Raw genomic sequence first — 24302 nt, forward strand, 5'->3', positions numbered from 1 at the left:
GCCATAGCAAGGAGTCAGCCACCATCATCTGCATTTTGGCAGGGACTCGAAGGCAGGCAGAGGAGTAGGAGTGCTTTAGAGAAGAAAAAAAGGGAAGGCTTTCCCTGCACCCTGGTGGAAGCAGTTGGTATGGGGAAGATGTAGGCAGGCTAACCAGAAGTGGGGCACTCTATGGGATTGGTTAGAGGCGCACATTTGACCCTTTCTAGTTGGTGCTGAGTTGGAAGTGGAAACAAAAATTAGGGACGCTGTCACTTATTAAGTCCTGGCAATTTAAGGTCAATTGTTACAAGAGTTATTGTTTGGCTTCCCGGAATGTTACTAGAGCTAGACCATTGTAATTTGTTATTGATTTTTCTGCAAGTCTGACTTAGAGTGTGCTACCTTCTGGTAGGCTGTCATAGAAAGGGGGTTTTTCCCCTACAGGTTGCTGCAGGTCGTGAGTCAGAGTTCTGTTTTGTTATATGGTCTGGCCATTGTTCATCTGTATATTCAGTCTCTCAAGGTGGTCAGACGTCAGTGAAGACTAAGAGGGCATTGTATTTGGGCTGAACAATGTGGAACATATATCATGTGGGAGAAAAGGCCCTTGGCATCTTTGATTTATTCAAACCTCTAACTGAAGACACATGGGTTTTTTTATGAGAAGAAGCTCAGAGCCAGCCAAAGTGGGGCTTCTCAATTTTAATAACTGCTTTACTTTCAAAAAGGTCAAGATTTGGTGAAGCTTCGTTGGCCAATGAAAAGGCAGCAGACCCTGAGCAAAGCCCAGCTGGAAACCCATGGCAGAGAAAAAACGGATGCCTTTTGTGACACGTTTTAATGCCAATGAGGTTGGGTTCTTATGGGGAAAGCAAAGGTACCAACTACACTTGCATTTAGGATTCAGAAAGATAAGACCCCAACTGCGAATCAGCAAAAGGGGTACATGTTTGTGTTTTTGAGGCAATACTGCCAGGCTTAATGACTAAGGTTGAAAATCCCCACATCTCAATAGGTAAGAAAAACATAATCTCTTGCATTGTACTTGCATTCAATCCAAAATAGTGAGGAACACCATTTTGGAGTTGTTTCCAAAGGGTCATTGTAGAGGTCAAGTGGTACCTGGAAGGGAAAGAAACTTACCTAGAGGGCAGCCTGATCACGGGCCATGCTTGTGGCCCTTCTGCAGCAGTCGGGTTCGCACACAGCAGTGTGGAAGTCTCTTTCTCTAACCTCTGCCCCATGCCATTCTTTATCCTCCAAACTCTCAGCTAAGAAACAAAGACCCCATGTTCCCATGTTCTCAGGATGGTTAAGCAATGGGTACTAATCCAATTTTAACAGACTATTGGAAGACCTTCAGCATTGTCAATTGCATCACCTACACTGCAGTGTAAAGCCCAAAACTCAGTTTATGCCTGCCAGACCTGCAGAAAGAGTATACGAATGCATTGTTTAGAGACTCAGGCAGGTGCTTGGTGATGGTTTCATTAACACCGTGGAGGAAGAATGTAAGAGTTAATTGAGGGTGCCTCTGGGAAACATTGCCTAATGAAGACATTGGCAGTGGTTCTCTACCAGGGGTAATATGCCCTCAGGGGACATTTGGGAATGTGTGGGGATGTTTTTGGTCACATAACTAGGGAAGAGCTACTGGCATCTAGTGGCACTGGCATCTAGTGGGTGAGGCCAAGGACACCACTAGCAACTGGCACAAAAAAGTGCAAATGACATGTGGGAAAAAGGAAAGATCAGTATTCATTGCAGGAAATTAAGTTCTGGTAGAAGAAGAAACAGATCAGCTTTTCATGCCTAGTGTCTGCAAACCTTCCTCTTTTTCTGCTTTCCCCCAGGGTTGAAACTCAGACAAGGCAACATAAACCAACTGGGACCCTTGTGGATGAGAACACTCAGGTTTGACAGAGATAAGATAGTAGGAACTTGGGTTACCAAGCAATCTCCCGGAGCTAAACCACCTATCCCTCAGGACACCTGCAGACCTCTGCACTGTTACGTAGGAAAAGATGAACTTTCATGTGACTGTTTGGGAAAAGGAAAGTGTTTGGAAAGGAGAATCATTCATACTATCAGAACAGTAGATCTGAGCTGTGACTCTTGAGATGTTAATACAGAAAATCCCAGTGCCATAAAGCCTTCTGCAGATGTTACATAAGGTTTCAGCTCCCAGCAGTGCCTCTAGAGCCCCGTGCAGGTGGAGGAACACGTGGGCGCCATCTGGAGCACTGAGCTGGGTGTTCTGGAAGTTGTGGTGGACCAGTGGAAGTGCTGGTTTAAACATACGTCCCTGTATTTTTAGAAGGTACTTTTAAAATCTCAGTTTCTGGGACTTTACTCTCCAGCTAAGTTACTCCAGCTGATGCCTTTGTCTCCAATTCAGTCTGTCCCATGCCTTCTTTTTCACTTTTGTGTTTTATATATTTTTTAATTTTTGGCCAGGTGTGGTGGCTCATGCCTGTAATCCCAGCACTCTGGGAGGCCAAGGTGGGCAGATCACCTAAGGTCAGGAGTTCGAGCCCAGCCTGGCCAACATGGTGAAACCCCATCTCTACTAATAATACAAAACTTAGCTGGGCATGACAGTGTGCGCCTGTAATCCCAGCTGCTCAGGAGGCTGAGGCAGGAGAATCACCTGAACCTGGGAGGCAGAGATTGCAGTGAGCCAAGATTGTGCCACTGCACTCTGGCCTGGGCGACAGAGCAAGACTCCATCTCAAAAAAAAAAAAGTGTAATTTTTATGGTTACATAGTAAGTGTATGTATTTATGGAGTACATGAGATATTTTGATGCAGGCATACAATGCATAATAATCACATCAGGGTAAATGGGGTATCCATCACCTCAAACATTTATTCCAATTATACTCTTTTAGTTATTTTTAATTATACAATTAAATTATTCTTCATTGTAGTCACCCTGTTGTGCTATCAAATACTAGATCTTATTCATTTTTTCTAATTATTTTTTGTACCCATTAACCATCCCCATTTCTCCACCACTGCAATGCCTTTTTTTTTAAAAGCTGTATTTTAGAGTGTTTCGATCTTGATTGCTTTTATTCCAGACGTGCTGCGTGTGGAGCTTGGGGAAGCAGCAGTTATTTCAAACCCCACAGGCAGTAGGGTGGGAGTCTTACCATGGTGTCAGGGTTCACTCAGAAAACAGGTTGAGTAGAAGAAACCAGATGGGCCTCAGTTCTTACTAGATGCAGGCCCATCCTTTCCTCAAGAAGCCTACATGTGGATTTTCCTGTAATGCTGCTGCGAAGTATGAAAATCATAACATTTCTATAGAAAGTAAATTTTAGTTGTCCATTATACCAGGATGGCTTTGTTCAGCTCAACCAGGCAGACAAGCCGGAGACTGAGGATGGAGACTGAGATTCAAAACCATGAGGCAGGAGGTGGTGAATCTCCCAGGCACTGGGGGTGCTCAGAAGGAAGCTGGACCACCACTTGGTTGGAGTGGAGACAGGAGGAGAGAATATTCCTGAGTTAAGGAGAGAGTTGACTCATTAACCATTGACAGCCTTGATATTCTAGAAGGGCGCCTCCCAAGGGGAGGCAAGTGAACATGTAGGGGCAACTTATTGGAGAATTGGAGAATCAGAATTGCAAGTTCTTTTTGTCATTGACTTTGTGCCATTTTTATAAAAAGCCTCTGGAACTGAATGTGCTTCCTCACTCTCTTTTGCATATAGCAACAGAGAGGAATATTATTCCATTTACAGGCCTTGTACCTTTGCCAAATTTAGAGGAAGCTTGCCTTTGTAATCAGGGTAAGGTAGAAAACACAAAGCATCTACTGCTCATGATGGATTCTTCTAGATGAACTTGTCCATTTCCTGAACAATTCAGAAAACTGAATTTAGAGTTGAGATATATTAAGAGGCCTCTGCCTAAGAGTGCGTTTATGCTGGTTGGTTTCAAAAAAGAGACTAGAAAAGTTAAACCATTTCTTGTTTAAAGAGTATTCCCTAGCCAACATGCAGCATGTCACCAAGGCTGTCTAGACACTCAAGGGACTTCACCTATGCCTTGTTCAAGATTCTCCAGAAGGTATAAGTAGGCCCCTTTGAATGCATGAACACTATGTGAGCTCAGGTGAGCCACTGGTGCCTTTGGTGGAATTCTGCAACCGTTTCTATTCTTCAGCACCTTCTATAACACTTCAGCCTACCTACCAACTGTTTCTGAGTGGGGGGAGGATCTCTCTAAGTGGAGGTTCTCCTGCCACCGGGAATGTGGCCAAAGAATGTGTTCCACCTCCTCCTTATACATCACCATCTGGGCTGTCTCTCTAAATCTGTCCATCAAAGAATGCCCATTTCATGAGTTCATGTCCTGGGTGAAGGTGAGAAACATTTAACTTCTATAAATCCCCGAAACATTTGTAAAGCTAACATTAGTATAGATCGTGTGGGGAATGATACTTTTCACCTCAAATGAATGTAGGGACTAAATAGAGCAGAGATTTAATTCACCGTTGCTTACTTGCTTGCATGCTATGGGAGGTTCAGTCATCAGAGAACCAGTTCATGAGTTTGGTCTGATTTCCTGTCCTTTGGGTAGGCTGCAATCTTTAGGAGCAAGAGAAATTACCATCTGTTAGCTTCCTTCAAGTGGCTTACCTGCAGTCCTTCGGTGTCATCTTTCTTAAGGAGTGTCTGGGTCATGCAGTTTCTCCACCACCAAAGGAAATACAGTCCTCTTAGAGAATTGGTCCATGAAATATAGGGGTGCCAAGAAACATCAGAGTAAAGAAGTGATGGCCCCCAAAGGCAAATGCCCCCATGTGAGAGGGGGAATGGAAGGCACTGCTTTCTTCCTTGCCTGAGGCTATGAAAATGTCCTTTGTGTGAACAAAAAGGTTTTCTACATTACTGGCCATTTAGGTTATATTATTCACAATGTTTCAAAATTGTGGTTATCAGCTGATGTAGATTTTGGCATTCTCTCTAAAGCCATGCAGCATTTGTTCCTCACTGCATTTTCACCATTATAAAATACAATTCCTATTTAAATTAATTAAAACATGGAAAATCTAAACTTTATTTGGAAAGATGGTTGGAGTTTTTGTTTTTTTGTTTCTTTTATAATTTACGGCTTGGCACTGCAATATTCTTCAACTGGATTTATGTTGACCCATTTTAGAAAACGCAGTTACTATAAATCTCTTGTTGTTGTTTCTGTTTTTGTTATTCAACCCAAGCCTTTGGAATTATTCTAATCCGCAATATGACTGATGAAGTATCTCACTCTTATCCTAAAGGCAAGTGGTCCAAGAGTTGAAATATTTGTAATTATCTTTCAGACTCCATGATCCTCCAAGCTATTACTTCATTATAACTCCATTTCTGAAAGACAGTTTGTTTCTCTTTTTTTCTGATATAATAAACATTTGACAGACAGGTAGCTTTTGTACCTTGAATTTCTTATTTAATGTTGATATGAGAACAGTTGTTTGCAGTTCTTCCCCTGATGTACCATCACCCATGTGTCTGCCCCTGACCATGGACACTGATAGACATTTCCCAGGCTTTCATCACCATGGAACAGCTTGCTTAGGCCACAGCATCAGATACTGGGGGTAGTGACGAAGCCACCAACCCAAGAGAGTTGGGTTCTGATGCAAGTCATTTCATCTCTCGGAGACTCAGTTTTCTTGGGTGTACAATGAGAGTTGGGGTTAGTTCAGTGAATACCAAGAGTTCACACAAGTAGTAACAGGATCAGCAGCAATTTGGGCCGATATTTATCGAGCAGCTACTTCATGCTTTTTAATATGCCAGGAACTAGTTAGTATCCAATGGAGTATAGGAGTGGGGAGACAGACTAATAAATGAATAATTCTGACTGATTAATAATATGGTGAGAACTCAGTTCAGGAGAAGCAAGGGAAGCTTTGGAAGCATGATAAGAGGCCACAAGTTTTTCCAATATTTCAAAAACTTAATGAAATACCTACATTTCTTCTGATAAGAAGAGCTGCCTCACAGAAATACCAAGTTTCTTTTTGGTACTTGGAAAAATGTCAACTGAGTGTGGTAAGATTGGTTCTATTATGGTGACCTGGATTGCTGGTTGGTAGTTATAGCCACAGCTAGCAACTCTGGCACCTGTGCCAAACAGCATGCCATGGACCCTAAAACCAACTTTTTAATTCACATTGTGGATCACAGATGGATATTATTAACAATGTGTACCATCTGGTAGCTTTCTATCTTAACTATTCATTCTTGCTAACTAGATGCTGAGCTTTTAAAATTATTGTTTTAAATTTATGTGACCTCTGAATGTTCATAACCTGGGACAAAAAGTTCTGGTCATCTGCCCTCATGATCATCTTGATTTTGATTTAAGATGAGAAAATTGAATATTACTTAATAACAATGTGTTGCATAAACCAACATTTTTCAAACATGAGGTCCATGAAATAAAAATTAGCAAAAAGAGGCCTCACTGGTGAAAAGACTCTATGCACCACTACCAGATGGTAAAGGTTTTGGGTTCCAAAACTTTGTATTGTTCTCCATCATGCCTGCAGCTCTCAATGCCTGGCACGTAATGGCCACGTGATAAAAATGTATGTGGAAGCATGCCAATGGCCCAGCGACATTGTGGCATTCCAGTTTGGTTGCTGGTGTACTTCCAAAAGGCTAGGCCGAGGCCAAAGCTAAGACAAACTCCAGGATGTGTTGTCAGTTGCATGGTCAGAGCCATGAGCTAATTCGAGATCTTCTTGGCATGTTCCAAAGCTCTGCTTTGCGAATCAAAATCTCCACGGACACCTCAGGCATTGTTGTCCCATGGGAACGGTCCTGGTTTTCCTATTGTATTTTCTGACGTTGTTAATGTTGTTTCTTGGTTACTCCTGTCTTTTAATTTTTGTCAATATTCCTGTATGTATAGATTTTTTTCTTTTTTTTAAAAACAGAAATATCTTGCAGGGTCACTGGGCAGGCCAGAACAGTGACAGTGGCCCAATTAACTGTTGGGGAAGACCGGGCAGGCTCTGTAAGGCCTTGATTCATTTCTCTTTGCTTTGGGCTATGAAAACAAGTGGAGGAAGAAGAAATATCACAAGGCAGAATTTGCTTCCTCTTCTTTTTTAATATTCCCTCTTCTTTTTCCCCATTTCAATTCGTGAGACTCTCTAGGAGACACTCTCCTCCATGACTTATCTCCTGTTTCTAGTCTTATAACATCTGTATTTCATATAAACTCACATCTTTTCTTACTAAACAATTTAAACTACTTTGTTGGTTTAGATGTTAGAAAAAAATAGGAAACGATGTTTATATAAAGCAATTCAGAATATGTAAGAGAGAGAAACATGTTTTGAATTTAGAAAATTAGAAATTGCATGATAGGGAAGAAAAATTTTGAAGTCAGGCATCAGAATGAGATTTGGAATGATTATGAGTTCTTTGTTACTAAAGCGTAAAATGGGATTTAAAATATATAATGGAATAGTTAAAGTAGTTTAATTTAAAACTACTATACTAAAAAGGTTCACCACATTTGAAAAGCTAACATATTTCAGCAACTACCTACAATGATAAATATTTATAACATGATAGACTAAGTGTTAAATTTTCATATAGAATGCACTCTTACAAACCAATAAGAGAAAGTAGGACATAAATAAGTAATTGCAAAAGAAGAAATCCAAATGGCTAATATGCATGTGGGAAAAATGTACAACTTTACTGGCAATCAAACCAATTCAGATTTCAAGAAAGGAAATCCAATATTTGTTTAGAAATTGGCAAAAATTTTTTGAAAATGTAATACCTAACCTCAGTGAAGGACCCAGCAAATGACCACTCATTGTCTGTAAAAGTACAATTTGAGGCCGGGCATGGTGGCTCACACCTGTAATCCCAGCACTTTGGGAGGCTGAGGTGGGTGGATCATTTGAGGTCAGGAGTTTGAGACCAGCCTGGCCAACATGGTGAAACCCCGCCTCTACTAAAAATACAAAAATTTGCCGGCCATGATGGTGGGCGCCATGTAGTCCCAGCTACTTGGGAGGCTGAGGTAGGAGAATCTCTTGAACTCGGGAGGTGGAGGTTGCAGTGAGCCGAGATCACGCCACTGCACTCCAGCCTGGGCAACAAGAGCGAGACTCTGTCTTGGGGAAAAAAAAAGAAAGTACAGTTTGCTGGACTTTCTGGAGGGCATCATTCAGAGCTTTTAAAAAGTTCTCTTTCAACTCACCAAATCCACTTTGTTCAGCAAATTTTTTAATTTTTATTTATTTATGTTTTTGGGATCTTGGCTCACTGCAGCCTCCACCTCCCATGTTCAAGCGATTCTCCTGCCTCAGCCTCCCAAGTAGCTGGGATTACTGGCACCCACCACCATACCCAGCTAATTTTTGTATTTTTAGTAGAGGTGGGGTTTCACCATGTTGGCCAGGCTTGTCTCTAAAATTTTTTATTTAAGTTGGAAAATATAAAGAAGAAATTAGAATATAAGGAGTGACCTGACTTTCTATCAATAGGGGAATGATTGAATAAATTGTGATATAAACATATTACAAAATATGATGCAGGGTTTAGAAAAACAGTTTTGATTGCTATGGATTGACCAAGAAAGATGATTATAAGTATGGAAAATGTATAAAATATGTCGCTATCTTGCCATTTTTATAAAAAGCAAACAAAAACCTGGCTATGTATATATGTGTTTATATAAGCTTAGGAAAGCTGTGGTAAGGTCCTTACACTATTAAAAATGTTAGTGATATTGAAGGGGAAAGAACAAATAGCTATTGCTATTTTTTTAATTTTTAATTTATAATTTTTTAAAAAGAAAAGGGTCGGTAAATATTTTTGAGCACCCACAGTGTGCCCTTGGTTTCTGGCTACTAGAAACTAAATGTCAAGTGCCAGGGACTAAATCTGTCCTAAGGGAATGATAGGATAACTGTGCACTCATTTACAATGGTGCCACTGAGTAATTATTTATAACAGTGAAATACTGAAAGCAAGTTAGATATTCAATAGTCGGAATTCGGTTAAGTAAATTATGGTATTCCATGCAGTCAGATGCTCAACAGCCATTAAATAACAGAGTGAAAATGCTCACAAGATACTGTATTGTGAAAAGGGTTGGTAACAGATCAACAGGTATGAACAAATCCTAATGCTGAAATATATAAATGCATAGATAAAAATTCTAGAAGTTTATATACGCCCCTCCAAAAATAAAGCATCATTTGATCATGGGTTATTGGGGGTGTTTTAAAATATGCTTTATATTTTTCCATCTACAGTGAACATTGATTATCCTTACAAGCATACATTTTTTTTGTTAATTATTAGAAGCGGTTTCTTGAGAACAAGATATGTGGGTTTGCACAGCATCATAATTGGTCAAGGGAGCTCACTAAGAGAGAAATAGAAAGCTCTCTGCCATTTAAGATGTTCAGCATTGAATGTAATGGACATGAACACTGAGAATTTAAATCTAATGAAAGTGAAGTTGTTTCTTATCCTCAAGCCACAAACCATTTCACAGACACAGTATGAACTCTGTGGCAGCTTCATGTGGTGGCACAGGCTGGCAGGATGCCCTCGTTGCAGGGAAATACCACCTCTTCGCCAGTTTTACCTCTTCCAAGCAAATGCTGTCATCTCCCACATATCATAAAGACCCACGACTATCTCCGTGAGGACCCATGACAATAAACTTGGTCCTATTGTGGTGGGCGGAATCTTCCGCCACCGCATTTCTTGGTTTATGAGGTTGACCTTTCTTCTAACATTTTCCTTGGAAGCAACAACAGTTTATCCCAAGAGACCCACATATAAAGAGAACTCAAGGAGTGAGTAGAGAGAAACCCAACAAAACACCTCTTTATTAGCCTATATCACTCCCAATCTAGCCAAAATATTATTGTAAGGAATGTAACCTAGGGGGATTGAAGTATTATTTACTTCCATGTCTAAGAAGCCCACCCTGTCCTTCCTCTTTGTTTTCTTGGTTTCATTGTCACAGACAAGAACCCAGCTGGTGGGAAGTAGATGTGACTGAGGATGGTCGTATATTTCTACTTCCAGGTTTATTGTGCATTATGAGTTGGTGTGTGTGTGCCATTACCCCATAACGATGTGTGGTTTTTGTTCTTTCCCCAGAATGTCGAGTGGTGAAGTCCACTTCTTACACCAAAATAGCTTCATCATCCCGCAGGAGCACCACCAAGAGCCCAGGACCGTCCAGGCGTAGCAAGTCCCCTGCCTCCACCAGCTCAGGTAAAGCAGCAGAGGAGATTTTGAAGAAATTGCCTTGTTCCTGACACAGGATGAGCAGAGGGTGTGTGAAGCCTAGAGTGAGAGGTTTTTAAGCAAGTGTAGGTTCCGGTTTATAATTTTAGAACATGTTAGAGCGGTTGAACAGATTTGCTGGAGTCTAGCATATTGGCTGCAAGAAAAAGCACTGAGCTTCAAAAAATGTACTTAGTGAAGACTCAGGAAACCCAGATTTGCCCACAAATAGAAGAACGTTACCATCTTGTATCATTTCTACCACTGAAGTTAATCTTTCAGATTCTGGAAGTCTCTGTTAAAGCATTTATTCTACCTGAGACTGGCCTATGAAGAGTTTCCCATTTGTACTCGCCGAACCTTTATTAAACACACTTTTGGCTCTGGCCTCAGTTTTCTTTCATGGCTCTGGAGCTAAAGGTAGTGAGACTGAGAGGGTGGAGCAGGGATTGCTGCAGTGACCTTGGCCTGAGTCTGCCTCTCAGTGGGTTCTAGTGCTGGTGTTGGAGAGGCTGTGTATGCACAAGAGGAGCACCTCAACCCTACTTTCTCCTTTTTGGCCTTAAAACTGACATGAAGTCAGTTAGAAAGTGTCTTCTTTGGTTGTCTCAGGTGAAGGGTCTGTATCGTTATTAAAGGGAATTATTTATTAAATGACACAAATTGTTGATTGGGAATTATTAAATGATGCAAATGTCAAAGTGATTGTTACCTGATTTCATGAAGACAAGAAGCTCTTATAAATAAGAATAAAGACCTCTGGGGCCTACTTGGAGGCCTTCTTTTACTCAACAGCATGGGCTAGGGGGAGTGTGAAAAGAGCTGTTGGCTGAGGCTGCCTAAGGAGGAACTCTCAATAGGGTGGATCATTATAGGTCACGGGCCAGCTAGACCACCCAGCTCTCCTTGACTCTCTAAGAGTCTCCTTCCCCTTGGAGTTTTACCAATTACTGCTATTCTCTAGACAGATCTCCAAAGACCACCTTCCCCTCTGACTCTCAGCCTAGGGTGGCATCGATGGGCTGCCAGTGCCTCCTTCCCACAGCATGGCCTGCATCATAGCCAGTCAGGAAATACGTTTCAGAGCATAGCTGGCACTTGAGATGCATCTTGTTTGCCTCTGTCGTTTAAAGGTGAGCTGAGAACTCCTCCCTTAGTATGACACAGCTCATGTAAATAGGATGGAGCCCTAAAACGAGGCATTGCTAAAGGATGAGACAGTAGACTCAAAGCTTAGAGCTCATGAGAGTCACTTGGGAACTTGGCAAACTTTGTCATCCTGACCCCCCACACCCTGAGATTCTGACTAAGGACCTAAACCTGTGTTTCAGCAAGTACTCCAGGTGATTCGGATCGGGTAGTCCATGGTCCACATTTTGAGAAACAGTAGGTGAGGGCAGTGGTTCTCAATCTAGCAGCATCACCTTCACCTGAGCATTTGTTAGAACTACAAAGCCCTGAGCCCCCTCTCCAGAATGACTGAATCAAAAACTCTGGAGCTGGAGCCCAGCAAATTGGATTTTCCCAAGCCCTCCAGCTGATTCCAGTGCACACTTTGAGAAGCAGTGGGTTATGGAAAACAGAAAGGAAGTAAATGCAGAAAATCATTTGACTCTGGATAATCTGGAGGGAAAGATATGACTTGTTCATCTTCATTTACTGGCATGACAGAGATGACTTCCTTTCTGCCTCCCTGTTTGCCTTCAAGTAGCAATGTCCATCAGTGTCCTTGCAATCCAAGAGCAGACCTTTTAGATGTGTAGACCAAAAGAGCAATGAACAAAGGAGAGTACCAGATGCCAACTTCCTTTTCTCCCTCCTTGCAATGGCCTGGCCTCAGAGAGTCAGTCACCTGGGAGAAGAGAGAATTTCTTTCTGAAGATGATCCCTGACCCCAGGATGTCAGGGAAAGTCTCTCTCTTCAAGAGAGATACCACCCACACATAGAGAGGAGGACCTCCACAAAATGACAGACAGAGTGATCCTGGAATTGCTGCATGGAAAACTCCCCTGGAAGAACTGAGCTTGTCCAGCTGACAGGTTAATATTGAGCTCTGCGGAGGATGTTCAGTCTTAACTAAAAAACATTTCTTACTTTCTCTGATTAAATCTGGGCTATGGGCCCGGGCCTGGTGGCTCATACCTGTAATCCCAGAACTTTGGGAGGTTGATGGGGGTGGATCACTTGAGGTCAGGAGTTTGAGACCAGCCTGGCCAATGTGGTGAAACCCCATCTCTAATAAAAATACAAAAATTAGCCCGGCATGGTGGTGGGTGCCTGTAATTCCAGCTACTCGGGAGGCTGAGGCAAGAGAATCGCTTGAACCTTGAGGGGCAGAGGTTGCAGTGAGCAGAAATCACGCCACTGCACTCCAGCCTGGGCGACAGAGCAAGACACTGTCTCAAAACAAATAATAAATAAATAAATAACTCTGGGCTATAGGATGAACTCCCATGGAGCAATAAAGGAGAACAAAGTCATAAGCCTAGCTAGCCTATTGCCCCTAACATTTTGGCTACTTAATGCAATCACAGAAGGATGTGAAAGAGAAGGAGAGCCTATATTAATGAAAGCGTATCAATTAATATATTAATGAAATAGTATCAATACTATTAAAAATCATCAATATTAAAAAACAAAATTAGTTCTCCATCCAAACCAACTTTGACTTAAATTTTACTTAACCTTTCCTATCTTCTTCCTCTCATTATATAAGATGAATAAAAAAACAAATGTGGGGCAGATGCATCTAATAATGGATAATTAGCCAAATTCTTATGTTTTTTACAGATATTCCAAGAAAATCAATATGCACTGCAGCTTTTAACTTTTTATTGTCATGGTTTTTAGCAGTTTTGTTGTTAAGAGCTGTAGGTTGGGCCAGGCGCGGTGGCTCACACCTGTAATCCCAGCACTTTGGGAGGCCGAGGCGGGCGGATCATGAGGTCAGGAGATCGAGACCATCCTGGCTAACACGGTGAAACCCTGTCTCTACTAAAAATACAAAAAATTAGCCAGGCATGGTGGCAGGCACCTGTGGTCCCAGCTACTCGGGAGGCTGAGGCAGGAGAATGGCGTGAACCCGGGAGGCGGAGCTTGCAGTGAGCCGAGATGGTGCCACTGCACTCCAGCCTGGGCGACAGAGCAACAACACTCCATCTCAAAAAAAAAGCTGTAGGTTGTTAGATACTCCTGGGTTTAGGGTCTTTCTTTCTTTCTCTTTTTCTTTTTTCTTTCTTTCTTTCTTCTCCCTTTAAGTCAATAAAGATGAGGAATGGATCAGATTCTTGCGTACATGTTGAAGAATGGACTGATGAGTCTAACCTTAAAAAGATAATTATGCATATAGGCAATAATTTCATTTTATAATTAACTGGTAATGTAATCACTATTTAGCATTGTAAGAATTTATATTCATTTCTGAAAAGTAATTTTGGAAACTCAAGAAGATAGGCAAATATATTAAGTGTACTTGTATGTCACTGCCAACATTTGTAATTATTCCTTTTAGGAGTTTAAAATGGGTAGGACGTATTGCCTCAAAATCAACAGGTTGCTCCAAACAAGCATTTCCACATTCTATTTTTTCCTTGAAGTCCTTTTCAACTCTAGTTGAAACCTGGTTGATTTGACCAGCACTAACTTGAAATTTGTGATAGGTAAGTCATACCAAGTAGTATCATTTTCATAAAGAAAGTAGAGTCCAAATTCATTCTAAAATTAATATGTTCCTGAAAAATTAGCACTTCCAGGCGTCTTTAACTTCTAGGTCAAAGTTAAGTATATAACACTGATCATATTTTGTTTAATGTGAGCTTTTTATGTACATAAAATTTTCAACTTGCTGCATTTTGACCTGGAAGAGATCACATACAACCATTTTCTGATTATATAAGAGCTTATTATATGCACTGACTATCTCTTGATTCTGACTTGCTACCAAAAGTGACTTGTTACCACTTTCCTTTGGTTGGTACCAATTTAGAGAGTTTCACAGGGCAGTCAACTCCCAGTCACAAATGTGTGGATTGTGCCAGTGACCTCAGGACCACCTCCTTTCCCTGGAACTGGGCCCAGAGGTTAAGGAGTTCGGCAGTGTTGCCACTTCTCCTAGAGGCAAGTGCAGCTGCTGGATGTCAGGGAAGCCCCTCTCTCAAGGCCCCTCCACTGCTCTGGCCCAGGTCTCCTGTCCCTATTCAACTATAGCTCTTGGAACTAGTGGAAAGGCACCTTGAATTATCTCTATATGGATTACATCACATTTTCTTAAAATAGCCTGTTTAGTGTTTTTCATCAATCATATGGACTCAAACATGAATTTTACTTAAATACTCCATAAACATTGATATTGCCCCAAACCCAACTACCATCTGACTTTTTAATGTTAAAGCATCTTTAGACCGGGTGTGGTGGCTCACGCCTGTAATCCCAGCACTTTGGGAGGCCAAGGCAGGCTGGTGAAACCTGGTCTCTAAAAAAAAAAAAAATTACAAAAATTAGCCTGTCATGATGGTTGCTTTGTTTCCTGTGGTCCCAGCTACTCAGGATGGCTTGACCCTGGGAGGCAGAGGTTGCAGTGAGTCGAGATTGCACAACTGCACTCCAGCCTGGACGACAGAGTGAGACCCTGTCTCAAAAAAGAAAAAGTCTTTGTTTTCCCCCAAAACATTAACCCAAAGTTTATAATGATTTCTACTTCAGTGTTTACATTTCTACTTCCAGTATTCAATTTCCTATATTGTACAGAAATTGGAGCATATTATAAAGTTAAGATCGCAATTTTCGGGCTATGCTGCTATGAATATAACATGGTTAACTTATATTTACCTGAAACATTAGAGTTTACATACAGCTTTTATTTCTTCAATCTTTTTTGATCCTCCTATTAATTTCCTAACAGCAAGCAAGTAAGGCAAGTTATTATTATCTCTGTGTGTAGAAATAAGGACACAGAGGCAGGGCTGGGATAACTGTTTTGCTCTGAGTCCCAGAGTTCAGAATGGCAACTTGGGGCTGGCACCAGGGGCTTCTGGTGCTCTAGACACACAAGGCTGGCAGTCCTCGATACCTATTTCTTCACCTCCACTTACTAGAGTTTTGATCTCCAGCAAACAATTAATCTAGTGCCTGATTTGAGATTGCAATTCACAGCATCACAGCACCTTGCAACATAAGCTTAAGTATTAGTCCCTTGGCACCAGCATTCCAGGAGGTGAATGATTTACCCCAACTTCCTGATGTATAGTATTGCTGGGCAGAAACCTCCCTTGTAAGTCAGCATTAGAACAAGAATGAGAATCCTCTGTAAATCTTCCCTTTGTCCCTTAACCATTTCGCTTCATAGCACTAAAAGAGGTTCAAAGTGATTTATTAATGTTAGGTGTTCATTTACACTTTCAGAACCATCAGTTACAGACCAACTAGTGTCAGGCATTTGCTAGGCACTAATGATGCGGAGATGAAAGAAAGCCCCTATTCTCAAGAAGCGTAGGGGTCAAGGCCTCACAGATAACATGATTCACGTACCTGTTGAATTATGATTAGTCTCCGTAACAGAAAAGGCTGAAAGAAGGCAAACAGAACTAGCAAAGAGAAACCAGAAGCCTTAATAACACATGAAAAGAATAAAGAGCCTCCAGACAAATCGCGTGCTGAGACACTGGAGGATGAATCACTAAGAAATTGGAAAATGACTTCTAGCTGCTTCTTGAAGAAATGAGAATCTTAAGAGCATCATAAGGAATAAGGAGTTTCATATGGGTTTGACTCCTCATACATGTGTATATATTTGGAACACAGATCTAGTAAAATGTGTAAGTTAAAAGTAAAATTCTTTAATTTGATTTGTGAGACAGGGTCTCACTCTGTCATCCAAGTTGGAGTACAGTGGCAAAAGTGAAATTCTTTTAAGCAATTTTTTTTTATCTACATAGGGAAATTATAACAAAATAACTCTAAAAATAAAAATAAGATATGCATTAATTTGGTTTTAATAAAGACTGATACAATTTCAGTTGGCTTTATATTGTTTTCTTAATCTTACAAGAAAACTGTGTTTATCTTGAAGTTTCACAGCTGCAGTCCTCCTTAAAACTTACAGATTTCAAAATTTTGATCTTTTCTTGGATTTGGGAAAGCTCTGGAGCCAGGCCTGGTGGCTTATACCTTTAATCCCAACACTTTGGGAGGCCTAGGCAGGAGGACTGGTTGAGCTCAGGAGTTTGAGACCAACCTAGGCAACATACCGAGACCTGTGTCTACAAGAAATTTAAAAACTAGCTGGGTGTAATGGTGCACACCTGTGGTCCCAGCTACTTGGGAGGCTGAGGCGACATGATGTCTTCAGCCTAGGAGTTTGAGGCTAAACTCAGCCATGATCACACCACTGCACTCCAGCTTGGATGCCAGAGCGAGACCCCATTCCAAAAAAAAAAAAAAAAGAAGAAGAAGAAAAATTGAGTTTTTTTGTTTGTTTTAGAGTTTTTATTTCCATTTAGATAGCCAACTTTTTATCATAGAATGATACCCTGTATTTAGAATCTCTGTCTGTGGAACCCATAACAGACATAACTGAGGCCCAATGAGTGCCTCACACCTTTCAATTCCAATATGAGATAATGTACTTTCCTGCCCTTCAGAAGCTTATAGACTAGAGTAGAAAGATTCATGGCAACAACCATTCATTCATTCAGTATGCATTGAGAATCTATAGTGGACCAGCAATGTTGGGGGCTGGAGATGCAAGGGCAAACATTTGAAAGAAGAAAAAGCCAAATGGCTTAGTTAATGAACATCTACCATGACGAAGCACCATTCTGAACACCCAGCCTTAAAACTTACTTCTATGTGACTCCAGAAATCCTGAAGTCTTTTTATTCATGCTATTTAAATTTTACTTTTTTACAGTTCTATAAAAATATTTTATGCAACATATGCAGATAAGAATCAAAGCTGGGGAAGTGAAGAGAATTTTAATCAGCTCACTACTAGTCCAGTTTGTCAAATTCTTTTGATTTGTATCAAACATCTTCAAAGGCAGATTGCTAGCTATTAATTTTAAGTTCAGTCTTTTCCTTTAGTGTAGAGAATTCAGGCTTATACAGTCTATGGAGAATCTTTTTTGCTTTGGAGCTCCAAGGAAATTGTTGAGAACAAAATGCATCAAGAAAATCGAGAGGTTGGTGATTCATCCCTTGTGTCTTTGGAATTTCTGGCTGCATGTAAGGCTCATCCCTCCTTCCATTTCTCCTTTCTCTGCACCCACCAATTCTTCCTAGTGCTCACCCCAGCAGAACCTCCAAAGATACTCTTCAAAGCCTTTAACCATTATCTTGACTTACTGTCTACTTGGGGGCAGCAACCTACATCAACTGCTTGTGAAAATTTCTCACTGTTAATGCCCCAGGTTAATTAAATATTTCCTGAGTATCTACTGTGTTCCCAACATGCATTAGGTCCCAAGGGTGCAAAGATGATTAAACCAACAGTCCTTGCCTTCAAGTTACTTGTATTATAGTTGGGAGAGAAACATATACAGTCATGTGTCACTTAATGATGGGGATGTGTTCCAAGAACTGTGTTATTAGGCAATTTTGCCATTGTGTGAACATCCTAGAGTGTACATACACAAACTTAGATGGTATAGCCTGCTACACACATGGCTGTGTGGTATGGCCTATTGCTCCTAGACTATAAACCTATACAGTATGTTATTGTACTGAATATTCTATCAATTGTAACCAATGATAAGCATTTGCACATCTAAACAGGTGTAAACATAGAAAAGGTGCAGTGAAAATGCAGAATTATAATCTTGTGGGACCACCATCGGATATACGGTCCCTTGTTGACCAAAACATTGTTATGTGGTATTTGACTGTATGCCATGTAACTGTAATAGTGTAATAAGTGCTGTGATGACCTAGAGGAAACAGGTTAGATCTCATTAATAGGGTCAGAGAGCTCTTCCAAGAGAAAAGGATTTATAAATTTGGATGTAAGAAAGGGCCAGGAGGGCATTCCCTCCCAATGTGAGCTAGGGCACAAAGACATGAAACTATATGGCATAGTTAGGGAATAGTTACTTGTTCAATAAAAATGCAGGATAGAATTTTAAGAAAGAGTTGTAAAGACGGTGGTAGCCCCATTGGTTGTGGTCAAATTGTGCAGGGTCATGGAAGTATGTTTGTGCTGTAGGTTGTAGGTATTATGAAGTGAACGGGATTTTTCACAATGCCATGAAAGATAGCAGTTGAGTTTTGGAAACAGTGGCACGGTGGTAGAAAAAATTGCTACACATGAAAGGCCAAGGTCCAGGAAGTCTCTATGAGGCCATTATAGTCATCCTGGAATGAAATTGTCAAGACAGAACTGAAAGAGCTGGGGGAGACCTCAAAGGGAAATGAAACCAGAAATTTAACTGGATGTGAGGCTAGAAGAAAAAAGAGGAATCAGAGATAGGAAGCAGGTTTGTTGGATGAGGAGAGGTAGGGAATGAGTTTCATTTTAGACATGTGGAGTATGAGGTGATATGGAAATGTCTGTAAGCAATTGGAAATAAATAACTGTTCTAAGTCAGGAGATCTGCGCTAACAATATATATTTGGGAGACCCTGGTATAGTGTAGTGATTTGAATAATAGAAACATAAGGTACCTCCCTGCTGCCTCAACAAGAGATTTGTAAAGATGAAAATGGAACCATGGGGGAGGGAAGTCTGCATTTCTTTTTTTTTTTTTTCTTTTTTTGAGACGGAGTCTCGCTCTGTCACCCAGGCTGGAGTGCAGTGGGTGCAATCTCCGCTCACTGCTAGCTCCGCCTCCCGGGTTCATGCCATTCTCCCGCCTCAGCCTCCGAGCAGCTGGGACTACAGGTGCCCGCCACCATGCCCGGCTAATTTTTTGTATTTTTTTTTTTTTAGTAGAGACAGGGTTTCACTATGTTAGCCAGGATGGTCTCAATCTCCTGACCTCGTGATCTACCCGCCTCGGCCTCCCAAAGTGCTGGGATTACAGGCGTGAGCCACTGTGCCTGGCCGGAAGTCTGCATTTCTAAGAGCAATCAGCAGAAGCAGGGAAGAACAGTAAGAGTACAGGGACAGAAGTCAAAGGGGCAGAAAGTTTTGAGATGAAGGAAGGGGCAGAAATGCTTGATGTTGAGATGTCAGGTAGCATGAGAACTGAATGGGGATGGTAGGATTCAGCAGTGAGGACGCCACTGCGGCCTATGAAGGAATGGGCAATACCAGATGGCAGGGGGACCTGGTCTGGGAGTGTGATTTTTGGTGGTCACCGTGGGTTCTTTCCCAGGCTGGCTCCAGGCTTTACTCTAGCGGGAGCTGTCCTGCAGCAATTGGTTGGTAGGGATCAGCCCCAGGACCCTCATCCACCCTGACCCTTGGTGCTTGTGGTCCCCAATTCCCCTATCACAACCATAGCCTGTTCTTGGATCCCAGCTGATAGGGATCAGATCCAAAAATTTCCTAATTTTACGTCACAGGACTCTAGTTGGTCTTTTTTTATTGTTTAATTAAATTTTTTTCTCGTACCCCAAATCGTCACCCACTCTTTTCTCCCCACCCTGTCCACACTCAGTGGGTCACCATTCTCCCTGTGGTGATGTCATCGCTGGCTGGCGTCCTCCCACTTTATCTTACATCTGCCCTGGGCACCAGTGTCCAACCTGCTGCCATCACTTGTTGTCTGCCAAATAACGTCTGAACTTGTTCTCAAGTGAAGGACATCTTCCTTTCCAGTCATGTCTCCCATTTCTTCTCTGGACCCATACTTTATCCTAGAAACAAATTTAAATTGTCCCCAGCTTGGGCTTTTCCACCTCATCCCTTTATTCCTCTCACTTGGCCTAGCTAGAATATCTTCCTCTCTCTCTTCAGCTGTCTAAAGCGCACTCACCCAATTTGGCCCTGCAGACCTCTGCCACTTTCCCGGATCATCTCGCTGTCCAGGGTCTTCCCCAGCCCTGCAGTACTGCGGCAGCTGATTCACAGATGACACGTTGTACCACCTTGCTCAGTTGTAAGGTCTCTGAGACCACGGGTTCTTTGTGCACTGTACAGTGACTGTGAGTTCGTGGTAACTACTGGGTAAATGTTGACCACATGAATGAATTGAGAAATACTAGGAGCTGTTGCCTAAATTTCCTGAGGTTTGGAGCCTTTATAAGTATTTATTTAAAAAATTAATTCACAGAGCCATGTCCCTGTCTCCCTTTCCTCTGTTCCCGGGGCCCCTCCTTCCCATTATTCTCTGTAGATGGTTTCTTTGAACTGGACCCATTGTCTCAGTTCAAGAAGAGAAAACAGACATGGAGAAAATCAGAGCTCCACCTTACCTATGAGGTGAGCACCCAGGAAGCTAAAATTAGGGAAAAAGTACGTCTTCTTCCCTCTGTTAGGTAGTTGTCTCTTTTCTCTTGGTCTCAACTGATTCCCTATATGCCCCCCACCCCCTGCATTTTTTTTTTCCTTCTCACTAATGTGGCAAGCAAGGAACAAAAGCTGAGAAAGAGATTTTAGGGAATGAACAGCCTACACCATGATTAGGGAGTAAAGGAGAGTCTAAGGCAGGAAGCCAGATCTCCCTGGCAGCATGCCTGAATCGCCACCCCCAAACCCAAGGACACACACATATATGCAAACGCATTCTCTCCCCAAATCTTGACAAGTGCAGCACCAGAAATAAATGAGCCTCCTGAAGTGCTAAAAGAAGACAGGGAAACAGTAAGGTGGATTTCATGTCCAAAAAGTTGCACATCTTTTAATTAGATAGTCTCGCTTAGAGATTTCTCTGACTTCAGAACCAATTTGAGACACTAACTAACATTCAGCTTTCACTTGGCGTCTGAGACTTTTAGGAACGCGACTGCAAAAAGAAGGGTTAACCTACATATGCGTGGAAAGTCATTTAAAAGGGCAATGAGTTTGTAAATTAAGCCAAGTATTTCCAAATTCTAGATTTTTTAAAGTAACTTTGATGTTTAATCATAAGCATCTTGGGGACAGGGAGCAATAAGAATCTAGCAGGTACTAAGTGTACACTATGTGTGCTGATCGGTTGATATCTAGGGCCCTGGACTCGTGGCTCCAATTAGTGAAGAAGAGTTGGTTCACCTGTCTGAAATGATGAAGGAAAAGGTGGATCTGCACGCTTCCTGAGGAGTACTATTCAACAGTGCGCTGTGACCAGTATATGCTGTTGGATCCCTGACAGGCTTAGGTGACAGCTGAGTTGAAATAATGGAGGGTCATGTACTGTCAGGAGGAATAGAAGTTAGCTCTGCAGTGAGACTTCTTCCACAGCTCTTTGGTGGCCAGTGATGTTAATTGGTCATCATGGTATCAGTGAATGATCCATCTTGAAGTTGAGCACTTCTCATTCAAGGGTAACAAGCACAGCAAAGGAAGACATTTCCTATTTTTTAAAATAAGAAAATGTACCTATACAGATGAAAGCAAAGGAGACCAGAACTGGGTGAAGGCATTGGTTCCAATGAGTTCTTTACTAATTCAGAGTTTAGTGGATTCAGACTGAAATAATTAATTGTTCAGCCCTGCTTGGCTGTTTAACAACAACCATGTTAGTTTAATTATTCCCATTCAAGATAAAGAATTGTGTAATAAGGGCCTCTGAAAAAATAATGCCATTTTAAGTCGAATTTTAATAAGTTCTATTAAATAAGTAAAAAAGCCTTGTTATTGGCACTTAGAAACTTCTGGCATTACAGAGTAAAAACCAAGGGTACTCAGTACATGTGTCAAACTTATTTATGAAAGAAAACTATTCATCCCAGCAGTGATTCAACAAGAAGGTGTGTAATGCTTTCTGGATGTCAAGAACCATTTTAAGAAGTTGCTAATGCTCTTCTGTATGGCCAAGAGGAAGAGTCTGAACAGAGCTCTGACCCTAAGAATACACGCTGTTCCCAATGTTCAGACAAGTTGTGTTCCAAAAACATTTGATTGTAAATGACTTGTCTGGCACTTGAGTTGCATTTTTCTAGAGATGGCGATGCAAATAGAAGCACTGGCTCAGTGGTTTTATTAGGTTGGTGCAAAAGTAATTGCGGTTTTTGCTTTACTTTTAATGGCAAAAACCACAATTACCATTGCAACAACCTTACCTAAAGGAGGCAGATCCGAGTGTCCCAGTGATAGAGAGAGAAGCCTAGGCATCCTCAGCCCTGCAGATGCTGGGAGAGTTCTGGACATGCCCTGAGGTGCCAGGACCAGCCACTCATGGGAAAAGTGCAATGTTTTTTGAGTAAGACCTAAATGAAATCCAGCTTTAGCTCTGCCATCTTCCAGCTGTTTGTCTTTGGACAAGTTACCCCACTAAACCTGTTTCTTCATCTAAAACAGAAAACATTGCACCAACTTACATGGCAGAACTGGTGTCACCTAAGGGGCTTCTGTTCAAAGTGTCCAAACTCTCTGTCCTTGCAAACATGCTCCCTTTTGGCCTTAATCTTCTACAGCCAATCAATTACCAAGTTCTATAGTTTTTACCTCTTACATTTCTCTGGAACGTTTCCATTTACCTCCACCCCATGACACTACCCTAGATCAGCCACGTCAGCATCTCTACCATAGGACCCTTAAATGTGCCCCACTCTCTCCTACCTTGACATTCTCCTTGCACCCAGTATTGTTTCCCTCTAATCCATTCTTGACAGGGCAAGAGCTGGAGAGCGTTTTCAAGCGTTTGCAAGCCTGATCCTGCGGCTCCTGCTTAAAATCTTTGTTTTTGTTTTTGTTTTTCTTCTCATTGCCCTTTGGATAAAAACCAAACTCCTTAACATGAATTTTAAAGCCCTACTCACTATGCGGCCCCTGCCTCCGTCTCATTCCTGACATTCCTCCGCCTCCAACCCCACACACTTGCTTTACTAACTTATTTAAGTCTCTTCAATGTACCACACTGGCCTCCTTTCTTGTATCCAGCCCTGAAACAGGAGATTCCTGGGCTGAGGACACTTTTCCTTCATTGTGCCCCCCTTGCTTCACCAGGCTAACTTCTGTATCCACTGCCCTCTATGAAGGGCATAGGCCAACTCTCACTGTTGGTTATTAGGATTCCAATTGCAACACCCAATACTTCTGTTGATGGCTGTCGTGATGCCTCGGTTCTTGTCTTCTTAGTTTAAAAGAATTTAAACAAAAGACACACAGCAAAGGAGATGCAGCAGAGAGTCATTCACTGCAAAAGAAAAAGAGTCTTTTGAAAGTTACATGCAGAATAGACAGTATACCCTGAGAGAGAGAGAGTTCAGGGTGGGCTGCTTGTGAGGGTGAGGCAGTGTTGATTACTGCTGGAGAAACCCCCTTTATGGGAGTCTTACATGATAATTCATAAGGAGGTGGGAAGAGCTGTTGCTAGTAAGCACGTTCTGCGTGGTCCTCTGGGTGCACATGCACTGTAGCTGTATGTGCGTGTTCATATATGACATGTCTCGTTAGCATCTTAAATCTCCACCCAGGGGTGTGTTTTTTACTATAAATGAGCAAAGGGTCAGTTTGATGACAATTAAAATCAAAATGCACATGCCCTAGAGAAGGGACAGTCCCTCCTGAAGATAGCTTTGCTTAAATGAGCTCAATTATGATGTGAATGCCAAGGCTTATTGTGTTGGCTGTGAGGTCACCACCAATGCTGCATCCTGAGGACATGGTCACTTCCTTGACTATTTATCCTGCCTCACTTCCCCTCTCAAAATACTTTATTGTAATTACTAGCTTAGTTCTCTGGTTTACCTGTAGGTTAAAGGGCTGGCACAGAAAGGCAAGGTAGTAAGTAGTAAGACTGCAGGTTTTGAACTGCCTACGTTAGATTTTAGGCTCTGCTCCGTATTTGCTTGTCAAATGACTCATCATCTGTAAGCCTTAATTTCCTCACCTGTAAAATGGGTGGAAATGATACTGCCAATCTTATAGAGTTATTGTGTGAGTTAAATGATGTAATATACATACATACTGATGCATACAGATGCATATATGTGCATATATAGAAGGTC

General features: G+C 41.6%; 1 protein-coding gene across 6 annotated transcripts in view; it reads left to right on the top strand.

Annotated features, from left to right (window-relative positions):
- The window catches only part of DCLK1 (doublecortin like kinase 1), a 347267-nt gene that overhangs the window by 235158 nt on the left and 87807 nt on the right, over positions 1–24302 (top strand). For all 6 annotated transcript variants that reach the window (XM_030818533.1, XM_030818531.1, XM_030818532.1 and 3 more), the window contains exon 5: positions 10146–10262. In XM_030818533.1, the coding sequence (XP_030674393.1) occupies positions 10146–10262 (117 nt within the window). The remainder of the gene's footprint in view (positions 1–10145; positions 10263–24302) is intronic.

Source organism: Nomascus leucogenys, chromosome 9 (genome assembly GCF_006542625.1).
Source record: "Nomascus leucogenys isolate Asia chromosome 9, Asia_NLE_v1, whole genome shotgun sequence".
In the NCBI taxonomy this organism is placed as follows: domain Eukaryota; kingdom Metazoa; phylum Chordata; class Mammalia; order Primates; family Hylobatidae; genus Nomascus; species Nomascus leucogenys.